Source organism: Seriola aureovittata, chromosome 5 (genome assembly GCF_021018895.1).
Source record: "Seriola aureovittata isolate HTS-2021-v1 ecotype China chromosome 5, ASM2101889v1, whole genome shotgun sequence".
Taxonomy (NCBI): Eukaryota; Metazoa; Chordata; class Actinopteri; order Carangiformes; family Carangidae; genus Seriola; species Seriola aureovittata.
In genome coordinates, this window is record NC_079368.1 from 13454866 (window position 1) to 13467507 (window position 12642).

The 12642-nt window shown below is 37.7% G+C and overlaps 2 protein-coding genes across 2 annotated transcripts; both read right to left on the bottom strand.

Moving 5' to 3' along the window:
- Positions 1-292: 292 nt before the first annotated feature.
- On the bottom strand, positions 293-5610 carry LOC130168983 (arrestin domain-containing protein 3-like). Its single transcript, XM_056375363.1, has 6 exons — positions 3435-5610; positions 2792-2852; positions 2525-2675; positions 2316-2412; positions 1182-1438; positions 293-1084 (listed from the first exon to the last, which is right to left on the bottom strand). Exons 1-6 carry the CDS (start codon positions 3688-3690, stop codon positions 827-829), a joined length of 1080 nt encoding a protein of 359 aa, XP_056231338.1. The 5' UTR covers positions 3691-5610; the 3' UTR covers positions 293-826.
- A 124-nt stretch (positions 5611-5734) lies between these two features.
- On the bottom strand, positions 5735-9969 carry LOC130168982 (arrestin domain-containing protein 3-like). The gene is made up of 6 exons (XM_056375361.1): positions 9533-9969; positions 9374-9443; positions 8925-9072; positions 8075-8177; positions 7708-7973; positions 5735-7542 (listed from the first exon to the last, which is right to left on the bottom strand). Exons 1-6 carry the CDS (start codon positions 9801-9803, stop codon positions 7444-7446), a joined length of 957 nt encoding a protein of 318 aa, XP_056231336.1. The 5' UTR covers positions 9804-9969; the 3' UTR covers positions 5735-7443.
- Between the last annotated feature and the right edge of the window lie 2673 nt (positions 9970-12642).

Below are 12642 nucleotides of genomic sequence, written 5' to 3' on the forward strand. Positions count from 1 at the left end.
GTTTAAACTGTAATGAACCATTATTAAAAATATTTCATAACAATTATAAGAGTAATTTATGGCTTCACAGAGATGCTTGACACAACGTGAAGTTTATTTGTTATTATTTGATTGTCACGCAAATCTATACGTAATGTCATATCATAGTTTTCAAATGACACATTGGTCGTTGTTCTCCTGTTGTCAGCCTGATATGATGATTGAAATAGATATGGAACGAATGGAAAATACATTTTCCCTGTGTGGTACTATGTGATCTCTGGAATAAGAGATTTGATTATGGATTCATAGATAATGCTTATTCATATTTATTGATATTTGAAAAAAGCAAACATAAGCAAACATGTATAGTTTATGACATACTTTCACATTCAAGATTTCAGTATTCCTCATTAAGCACAACACCATGAACCTAAGTGAACAAAGTCATCATTGGTAATCACATCCTCTCAGTGATACAGGAGCTGATCAGTGATACAAGGGTCACTATACAGAGTAAAGGTTGAGACTGGACTAACAACCTTCAACTTAACGTCAGAGACCCAGTCCTATAAACATCACTGTAACACTGTTAAGTAATGCAAAACTATTATACCAATAATATCATATTTTTTACGTACAGTTTTCTACTTTTTAGCCCCTAAAACAATCAACTATCTTCATTCCTACTCTTCAAGTCTTTCCAATGGCATCAGTCTTGCCCTTTATCTGAATAAAAGGGTTTAAGCAAAGACTTGTTAAGTATTTAATAGTGGTAGTCCCAAACATAAAGTCATGTGTTGTACTGTTAATTAAAAAAAGTGCACTCAAAACCATATTTGAGCTTCTAGGATTTCCCATCAAAACCAGTCAAGGAGGGGTACATCCCATATGTGCTATAGGGTGGAGGTGGAGCAGAAGGGCCTGAGGCTGCTGGGTTTTGTAGGAAGCTGGTGCCTCCTGCCATGCCTGAGTTAACAAACGCTCCAAATCCAAAGTCAGAATATACAGGTGGCTGCTCTTCATCAGGTTCCTGTGAAGCGTGCAGGACGACTATGGGGAACTTGATCTCAGGGTCTGAAGCATACTTAACATCCAGATAGACCTGTGGTGGAGAAAGAGTCAGCACCTCTCATACCCATCCTGGAGCCCTGTTACCATAAAGACATGTACTGATATGTTTTGGAGAGGGAAATACGCACCCTGAGCCTGTACTCTGTTTTGATGATTCTGCAGTTTAAGATGGACACACAGGTGGTGGGGGGGACGGTGATGGTCCTGGTGACAGTCTGACCTGCAGAAGGTGGGATGGCTTCGCCCACTTCTTTCAGGATGTCTTTGGTTTCGACCCTCCTCTTCCCCTTCGCAAAGTAGCTGATCTTCTTATACAAACAGTACTTGGGCTTAATGTCACGAGATGATTTGTTCTGAATGGAGGCCACAACCTTTATGCCTTCCCCTGGAGAGCAGAGCAACACTTAATACACAATGGTCTTACTCTCTGGGTGACACCTACACACAAGTGATAGCAGTAATCTCTTACTGCATACAATATATTTTACATTTTTAAGGTGTGCATATCAATATTACATAAGTCTGCTGTTTACACCTGCATAACTTGTAGAGATATGACAAATTAAAGTCACTTTATTGTTTAACTTTTCGGCATGAGGGTCTTATTCTGTTACAGTATCTCAAATTCGAAAGAATTTTATAAGTTATATCCAAAATTTCAGCTCAGTAAAAATCCCTTAAAGATAGTTTGTGTAGTTTTTGCTAAACAGTTGCCTCTTTGGCTTCAAGTAGAAATTATGGAAAAGTGACAAATGTATTAATGTAGCCCAACAGTAGCACAAGTAGAAAGGGGTTACAAAGTCCACATCCTGACTAAGTCATATCTGTTATACAAATATATCTACTTTAACTTTGATAACATCTGCTTATATTACCACCATAAACTACTTTGAATAGAAAGAAAAAGTGGCATTATAGAAGCAAAACCCCTGAGTGAGTAAAGGTGCATGCTAATATTTAGGAATTCAACTTTTAATTTGAATGAGAATGAATGTGCCACTACTTTCTTCTTTCAAAATTAATTGATTATTAATTTAACATTTCTAACATTGCTTAGTGTGATTGGAAAGAGCAATCCCTCTAAGCTAGAGAACATATTTGAACTATCTCTCTGCCGCTTTTATTCCTACATCTCATTTGTTGTTGTCTTATCTTTAGACCATAAAAAAAGTTCCATTGACAGAGGAAAGAGACTTTGAACTAAACATGGTTCAACTGCGAAGAGTCATTGTTAGATAATCTGTGGAGGTATAATTCAATACCTTGGTGGAAGCCTGTTCGTGCAATATTTACATCCATGCCCACTGTTCCTGATGTGAAGAGCTTCATTTTCTTATCAATGATATCTTGTTGTGGAGCCTGAAATGACAATTTAGTCAAAGATAGTGTTAGTTGTCATTACTGCACCAGTGTCAAATGCAAACAGCATTTGTGATCTTGTGTGTGTGTGTGTTTGCTGTAAGATGGGTACCATCAACGATGGATCACTGTTTAGGTTTCCTTTGTGGACGAGGGTGAACTTCGCCTTAGCTTTGCTGTCTAATTTCATGGGCCTGCTCAGGTTTGCTTCCAGTGAGTACATGATCTTTCCATGGGAGCCCTTGAAGGAGGATGGCAGCTCCCTGCAAGACATGACAACACCATGTACAAAACAGACCCAGACAACAATAATGCTCATTTATATTCTTTGTTTTATAGCAATTGTTGATTTTTTTTTTTTTTTTTTATGAGAACGTACTGTGCTGGAATCTGAAAGGTGAATGGGTAAACATGACAGCCCGGGCCAACAGCAATATTGCCTGAAATACAATAAAGCAAAGTGACTTAATGTGGCTTCCATCACTGATCATAGCATGGTTTGTAAAACTAACTATAAATGATTACAAAATACATTATTAAGAACAAACTGTTCCTTCTATAACCATGTACAGCTTTCTATCAGTGAGAATGGGTCAAAATCAATCTCATTAATAATCTCATTAAAGTCGAATCTTATGTCAGTCAGGGTCTGGATTTTTCTAAATCCCTCTGTATGAATATTTGTTTAAACACAGACAGTGGGATTTATTTAACCACTAGTATTTGCTTAAAATTACCAAAAAAGATACCATCCTGTGTATTTTGTATGTAAAAATACACCTAATATAGGTTAAAAACAATTAGAAAAGAAACTATTTTAGTTGAACAATTCTAAAAATGAGATGAGACAGAAACAGATAAAAATGAAAGGTGATATTTAAAACAAAAATGGTGAAACCCTCCATAGCAAAGCAATCAATTCTTTAATAAAGAGAGCCATGTGAACACAATACACTATGAATAAAATAAATGTGATTACAGCAGGTTATTTTTACATTGAATGACATAAGTAGTGCACTTACCGTGGCCCTCCTGAATGAGAAACTGCTTGATACTGAAGTACTTCTCTTTGTTATGGTATGTTACAATTGTTTTTCCATAATTCTCAGTCCATTTGACTTCTGCTTTTCCCTTCAGCTTTACACTGAGTGAATCTATTTTGCTGACGCTTGCCAGCTCTAAAGTAATCTGTCCTGTAAGGCGATCACCACTGGTGAAAATGTCGCTTTTGTTTATGGGATTATATCCCACTGAAAAACTCTTAACACTGTTTGACATGATATACTGTGTGACCGCAAAGCAAAACTGTAGGTACAAGACAAGAGTGTCAGGTGAGAAAGTGAAGACACAGACTTTATATCTTGTGAGGTGCGTCTCTGCATGCGGATAGACACTTTGGTTTTGGTAATAATTAAACCATTGGACTTCAATAAATCTCGCTTACTAGCCTGATCCAGACTGGTAAACAAAGAAATACTAGCTGTCAGAATACAAAATGTTGCTCTGGGGACAGAAAATATCATATGCATGTTTCTTGCATAAATCAACACAGCGGTTAAACAATGCCATTTACAATGCATAAGTGCTGACAAGCTTTAATGGTAACATATGCTACTAGAAGCTACTGCTGGCCCTCATTATGTGGGTGTGTCCACTATGTTTCAAACACATTATGCAAAGATCATATGTTGCTGGAAATAATGAGCCAATAGAATCCAGGGGAGGAGCTTCAGTCCACCTGGTGTGTGTGTAAAGGTGTGGGAATAAGCATGTTTCAGAGCCCTATAATGTGAGCGAAAATATATATTTTAACAGAAATGTGTGTAGGAATCCACAATCATCTTTAAATATTCTGTTTAGCATTTCTTAGTAAGTAAAATTTTATGTATACATTTCTTAAAAACCAGGTTTACAAAGGTTTTTTGCCTTATTGTGTCAGTGCCCTGTGCACTAAAACATGACACGATTTATTATATTAATGTTGAGTACATTACCTGTTTACCTACATGTGGGTTGGTGGTAATACATTTTTAGTTTTACGGTTTTAATTTGACATGTTTATGGCATGGACGTGGGGGTGGGGAGGTGACATGTTACAAAGAGCAAGCAAGAAAGACAGAGGGAGAGAAGCCTGACGAGCCAGACCTCTACATGTTTATACATGTTTTTTCTTCTTTCTGTCTTTCTTTCTATCTATCTATCTTCCAGTTTTTCTTTCCTCCTTTCTCATGATGTAATTTTTATTTTTTACGTTGAGGTGAGGTTTAACATAAGTCCTTGATGGGTTTCTTACCTCACCTGCACATTCTCTCATATACATATACAGTACTATATACAGTGTATTTGTAATGTAATATGTTTGCGAATAAAAAAATCAAAAATGAAAAAACATGAACTCAGCTCCTCACAATGTAACCCTGCGTGCTGCTGTCCCCTACAGGAAAACAGATGGAATGCACCATAATTGCAACCAAAAAAACAGTTATAAAAGGGCACAAGCACTAAGAAAATTAAAAAATTAAAAAACAAAACATACTAACATCAAAATGTAATTCCACTTCATTAAAAAAAACAAAAAAAAAAACCTCATGCTACTGCAATAGTATGAGAAATTTGAAGAATACCTGAAAGTCAATCTCACAGAAAAAAAACCCAAAACATTATGACACTTAAGATTTTGGTGTGTGACATCAGAGAGAATTCAGCAAGAGAGATGAGAACAAGATAAGTGGCTGAGACTTGACCAAAACAAGAGGCACTGAGGTTCAAGTCAAGCAACATCTAAAGCGAGACATTATGCTCACCAACTATAGCTGTCAAGGTGTTAACTCGCTCTGGGTGGGAGCTAAATTCCAACTCTGTAAATTTGTTTCATATGTGAAACAACCGCATTAAAATTTCAATTTTCACACAGCGGCAGTACGAAAGGAGCAGCATGAGATGATGTGAACACACATTTGAATCAAATAATAAAACTTTAAACAAAAGTCTGTACTAGAGTTAGTTGTGCGGAGCTGCTCTCAACCAGACATCTGAAGTTAGTGAACATTAACACACTGGCTCACTGGGAGTGAGTGCCGGCTGAATAACAAAAAGGAGACGGCTTTCCTCCAGGAAATTAAGCTGATCGTGTTTGCATTGATACATAATTAGGCTAAAAAGATTGAATTCAGCAGTGTTTTCTGTGCTGAAGGGAGAAAAAAGTAATTTGGTGCATGGTATTGAATCAGTTCAGCCAAGCATTCAACTGTTTGCATGACAGGTCTTTGTCGTCGTCGTCTTCGTCATCATCATCATCATCATCATTTAGAGCACATTTACCCATACTGCGCCCAAACTTTTATTTTTGTCAGCTTATAGAGTAAAATACTTCTCTATACAGTTTACATGCAATACAGTTTGTACATGACAATGGTGTATATGTAACAAGACATGATGGAAGTTGAGATGATAAATAATAATAAAAACATACAAAACACATACTTACAATAATATAGTTAAAATCACTTTGCTCATTACAGTTAAGAGTCAATGCATGATCATGATACTATTTTTTTATGGCATTAAGTGGTAATATTTTATATGAGATGATTTTCCCCTAGGGGATAAATACAGTATCTTTCTATCTTTCTATCTATCTATCTATCATTCAAACTGTAACACCTTTCCCCTGATGCTTCAATGTACTTAGACATGTGGTGAAACTGGACGAATGTCCTTTAAACATCTGCAATAATCCAAAACTTACATTACATAGATTAAACACAGACACATACTGAAAACTGTTTGACGGCAGTATGATGCTTTAAGGCACTTTCCATAAAGCAAACTTTGTGCCTTTGGCTTGTAACTAATATACTGAAGAGTCACTTGCTGTATAAACAAAGCACTACGGTGTATATCCAAACTGACATTACATTTTTAACATTATATTCTTATGCTGCCATAGATGAAATCTACTTTTCGCTGACAACATGTATCAAAAAGCTGACAAAACCAAGTGAAAACATGGGGGAACCACGTTTAAAAGGTTGCAAGGTTGTTGAGAAGACCCGTCAATAGTGGCGCTTGGATAGCGCACCAGGAGAAGAAGAAGGAGCAGTGTACCCTTCCGTCACCGATAGACCATGTGAGGAAACATCATATCCATTCAGACATTGGCAAGAAAAAAAGTGAATCACACAAAGTGGCTTCACTTTCTTACATATAGCACCTTTAAAAAGAATGACAATTTGCAGTTGCAGTATACATACAGAGACATTCAATTTTGGCATTGAAAATCAAATTTTACATTGAAGCCGGAAACCCAAACTGAAAAACAATAGCACTGAAAAATAAGTCTGCTTCTCTTTGCTTCTGCTGTGTCAAAGTTAACTTTTAACGTACATGATTCTCTTTTGGCAGAGGTCCGCCGGAACAAGCGCTAACGTGAGTGTGCCAGTGTAAGCCCTTGCCAAGGTATGCGGTCGAGTCAGGCTTCTGAATGTAAATAAATCACGTGCTCCTTGCTCTTCCCCTAAATACAATTTTTTTCAAATGCAAGTTTTTCAATGCCATTGTTTCCCTTTTCAGTTCAGGTTCTGTTTTCAATGCCAAAGTCAATGTCACTATGCTAGCCCCATAAATTAGCATCTTATGTTTGTCAAAATTAAAAAAAGAGACATCTCTAATGGATGGGTATGTACTTTATTTTATTTATCCCCTAGGGGAAATTCGTGAATGTAATTAAGCATTAAAAAAAACATCACAAAAGTTATTTTTCAAAACATATATTGACCTGTAAAAACGTAATGCTTAGTGGAAGAGGCCATCCCTGGTCAGGTGAGCCTGATACAAAAACCCTGAGAAATACTGTAAAGCTCTCCCAGAAACATAATTCCAAATTAACTGAAGTCGCGATTACACAACATGGAGTGCTCTTAATTTGAAACAACGGGTAAAGGAAGTGGACTTACATGGTGACACCCGGCCCAGACAAGAGGGAGAGAGCAAGGAGGAAATCAATCCCAGTGAGCCCTCACCCATATGTACTCACAAACAAGGTGGCGGAGGACTGCCTACAGGGGTATCACACAGGATGATGGGAAACAGAACTGTGAGTTCAGGGAAAGCCCATCCAGTGAGGTTCACCTGCAGGAGACACAGGAAAAGAAGATGAACACACTTGGAATTCAAACTGTCAGTAATCCAAATTTGCTTCCAAATGAGTTGTTTGCACCTTAAAGCCCACAGTCAAACTGTTTAACAAACAAATGAATCGTTTCTTCCAGCATCAAGTCTTTCATTAGTACCAACCTCAATTAAATAATCAACCACCAGGATGCTGCAGTTAGAGATGGTGGGCGACGCAGATGAGGGAATAGTGAGCGTAATCTCAGTGTGCACGTCAGAGGCGTGACTGCAGATGGGCTCTCCAGCCACCGACACCAAGTTCTTGCAATACTCCCTCTTGTTGACCTTGTTTTTGGTGTAGTAGACCTGCTTCTGCTGCAGCCTCACCTTCGGAGTAGCTGTTCGAGATGAGCCATTGCTAAACTCGCAAATTATTTTCACTGTTTCACCTGGAGGAAAAACAGACACAGGGTTGGGACGACAAATTTTCCAGAACTTCATTATCATCCGTATTTCATTTGAAAAATGGATGGATGGATGGAAACAGTACCAGGAATGTAGCCTTTCTTCTCCATACTGGCTGTCATTGTGATAGGACGGGAGGCACACCATAGACAGCACACTGTCATTTTGTTGGAGCCTGAGAGAGGACTCTGCAAAAAAAACAAAAAAAAAACAAAAAAAAACAGCATAGTGACACAGTGACAGAAGTGCAGCAGAAATCAACATATTTTACTCACTATGCTAACAAACAAGTGATACAATACATGCGCCAATGGACATTAATCAAACTGCAACTTTTAAATGCCACTACGTAGTAAGTTTGTAATGTTGTCTCACGACCATTTCGGTTCATTTTTGCAGCTTTTATAGCTCCATCATTTCCATTGTGGATCGCATTGTGGTGCAACAGTGTAAATTGTCAACACATTGAAAGTTTTTTTTTTTGTTTTTTTTTTAAATTTCGTCTCTTTTTCCATTGTGAACTGACTACACGCTCCAAACCTGCGTATATGTACTGTGTATACAGTTACGACTCAGCCTGTGTTTCTACTGGTTTGTGGTCATTTCATTGAGAAAATGTTTGAGGATATTGAAGTAGAGCATTAACTGACACAAGGGGCCTCGTGTCAAAATCTAGTTTTCATACATCAGTTCAGTTTTATGGTCACGTGTGTGAAAGTGCTGATTTTTAGACATGTCAAAGCAGGTACTTAATTGCAGAGAAAGCCGTTGTTAATGATAGTGGTTCCACCCATACTTTTCTTGCTGTGAAAGGTCACAATGTCTGCTGTGAATGAAGCTCTATTCCAGTACAGAAAACCTGAACACACACCCGCAGCTCCTTTTAATTTGCACTGAGGATCCCTGGTAGGTTAGTCTGGTCATGCATCACTTACCTGCAGCGCTGGCTGGTTGGCATTAATGCTGTTTACAAAGTTCAGCTCTGTTGTGAAGTCCTTAGACATATGCCATGGTCTGTTGATGCCCAATGTCAAGTTGTACGCTATTTTTCCATGAAGTCCATGGAAGGAGGATGGGAAGTCTCTGAATTGATGCAAAACAATCAAAAAGGAAGGTGGAAATAATGAGATGATGATGATGATGATGATGATGATGATGATGATGATGATGGGAAAAAAGCCCACTATAATTCTTATGCAAAAGTTAAAATTAAGATGCATCTAGCTCAGATATTAGAGAAAACTATTTAAAAGCATCTTGGTTTAGTTGTCTAAACACATTTTTTTTACTCCTTAAAGTTTCCTTAAAGTGCATATGTGTGTCGTTACCCCATATACCACGTGACCCCGTAGCAAAAACAAGAATGGAGGCAGCTCATACACACCCCTGTGGCAGCTGACATGTAAACGGATACATATGTGTGCCAGGCTGAAGTTTTACTGCCTCGTCAGTAGCTGCAAGAGAAAGACAAGACTGCACTGAACAATGACTGATTGTTTATGTTGCAACAGTGCACTGAAACAAACTGTGTGTGTGTGCATACCGCCGTTCCTTTGCATGATGACGGCTTTCAAGTTAAAAAACTCCAGTTTGGCCGCGAAGTTTCTGCGTCTTCTCTTCTTCCCTCCCCCTCCTCCGCTAGACCAATGGACATTCGCTTTTCCTTCCAGTACCGCCGTTATTGAAGTGATTTTCGTCTCCTTAGTAAGGTCGAAGGAGAAGTGTCCAGTTACTGGTTCGCCACTGGAGAAAGTATTCCTCTCGTTCAACACGTTTAAGTTGATGTTGAAATTCTTGAAGGTCTGCTCGAACATCGTTGAAACTGGAGTTAAGGTAAATATACATAAAAACCGTATCTAGTTTGTAATAAACGTTTCTGTGTGGTAAGATAGCCCGGATAAATGTAACTGTAATTGAATGGCAAAAACGCTGAGCCTCTTCACCAACACAATAGTGAGGTTAGCGGGCCGCGCAGGCGCACAACGTGCCGGAGGACCAGCCCAGATTTCAGGCGGGGCCAGGGTGCCCATGTCCTGTGTCTTGCAAGACTCAGTGCTCTGCGGAGTGCTGTGGAAGTCACGAACAGTAAAACGGGAATGGACTGTGGAATATGAGAAGAATGCAGAACATCTGTTGTCTGTAACCTCTCTGCACATTGGACAATCATTCCTGTCAGATCCCAAACTAAAATCACTTAAAATCTCCTCAGGTTATCTGCTTTTCAACATAGTTTAATCACTACAAGGCCTACTTAATGGTGTAACATCAACATTTTTATATTTATCATATGGATTTATAAGACTCTAAACAAGAACAACAACCAAGATGATTAAGTAGGCTAATGCTGTAATTAAACTTTTCTAATTTAAAATTAAGATTACTGTGTCTTGCTCTGATATGTAGGTGCTTTTTCTCAAAACCACTTGTGATATTTGGACTATGACCTTGATCAAATGTTAAACTTGAGAAGTTGTGATTACATTTGTCAATGTAGTTGGCATTTATTTTATTTTAATTTTATATTTTTAAAATTTGTTTTACCTTTATTTATTGAGGTGAATCCCATTGAGATAGAAATCTAATTTTCAAGAGTGGCCTGAATGTACACAAAAAAGCATAAAAAAACAAAACAATAAATGAACAGATAGTTCAAAAAAGAATTTACAATTCAATTTAAATGACAAACAATAAAAATGATAATACTGTAATAAAAATAACACACAAGCTTCTGTAAGCCTGATCAGAGGTTTTAGATGTAAACGGACAAATCCCTAACTCAGACATGGTTCACGTTACATTGAATAGAATTGCAAAGAAATATATGTTTTGACAGAAAAGCATTCAGCTCCCAGTATGTATGACAAAGCTTAAGGGGATTTGCAGATTTGCACAAGGTAGGTCATGACTGTACATGATTTGTTTCTTGCTGCCTCTCTACATCTGTGATTAAAAAATATATCCTGATGTCCTGACCTGAGGGTATAGTGCCCAGTTATCTTTCTTCTTTTTGGAATTATTTTATCTCAGCATGAAGATATTTTTTTCTTTGGTGGTTTTGAAAGAATCCATTGCATGGGATTTCTTTTTTTTTTCACTTAATAAAAATGTCTAAAACATGATCTGCTGATATAATATTTACCAAGAGAAGACAGATTGTATCCCACAACAGAACATTTGTAAAACATAACATCAGCATCAAAGCTGTTGAAAAACCTTGGCTGCATGTTTTCAGTGAACTCCCAAAGCAGCTCATGCTGGAGGCTTTCTGAGACAGATGTTTATGCTGTAAAAGCAACAGGAATCTGTGTATCCAGTGTTGCTTAATGGCTTTAAGCACAAATTAGTTTGCATTGTGTTTTTGTGGTTTGAGAAAGTTTTTTTTAAAAGGCTAAAACTCATTTTCCTACCTCTAGACTTGCCTCTATAGCTGTGTTTTGCACTTTTTGTTTTGTTTTGAACAGATTTTTTGATATTCAAATCTCAGATTTGGAAAGAGAAGAAGCAAAAAAAAAAAAAAAAAAAAAGAATAAAGCAAAAACTATCTGTAAGCCATGGTGCATGTAGGATTAAGTGAGAAAATATGTTTAGTTTTGTCAAAGTGGCTCTTTAACAATCTGAAATTGTCTAACCACTAGATGGCACTAAACACTTTACTGTGATGCTCACTGTGCATTGTACAGTATAAACCATGACTATACAGAACTTACTGACAACATAACATGTCATTACAAACCCACATGTCATATTTCCTCAAGATGCAAGTCAATCATTTCAGAACTGCTCTTGGAATAAGCTGCAGAGTGGCATTTTAAACATAATGTGTTATGTTTTAATAACAAGTGGTTTAACTGCCCTTTGATGGGGTTATGGTACACAATACAGCCATAAAATGCATATAAAGACCCATTAAAACTGACAGCACAAGGCATATAAAAACTCCTGGCACAAGTTAACTCGACCACAGATCTTTTCATACCTGCTGTCTTGTTCTGCTTGAGAACGGGATAGACCCGTCAGCAGTCTCCTCTAAAGCATCAGATTTTCTTTGGTGTGTAGTGAGGCACAACATTTTGGACAAATGACTTGTCAGAGATTGTGTCTGGGCTGATATAGATGTATGGAAGCCATGCATTGCTTACTATACTAGATTTGCCCTTTGGCGGCTGTCACAGGATGGGATATTGGTAATCACTTAAAACACACAGACAATTGCCAACATATGCACTGTCAATAGATTAACAGTCTTGTCATGCACTTATTGCAGGAATTGTGCTTAAATAATTCAGGAAACCAAAAGTTTGTTAAACTCCCATCCCTTGTTTAATGGTTAATTTTCTATTTGCCAAGTGTTTATGTGTGGGCCTTTTATCAAATAAAATGTTTGACAAGACAGTTGGTGATATTTAGATCAGAATCTCGATGTAGTGTCCCAACCGCAGTTTGAAACAGGAAGAGCTGAAAAGCAGAAATCGCTTCGATCAACAAACTTTAATCATCTCTGCTATTAAGACTAACCGTCCATTAGCTGCTCTAAGACTTAACATTGTGCCGTATAAACAGTGGAAAGAATTTATTGTTGCAATGGTGCTGGAGGCCCAGACAGCAACTCGTGCAGAGTGGCATTCACATGAAATCAGGACCCCAGCTGTTTTG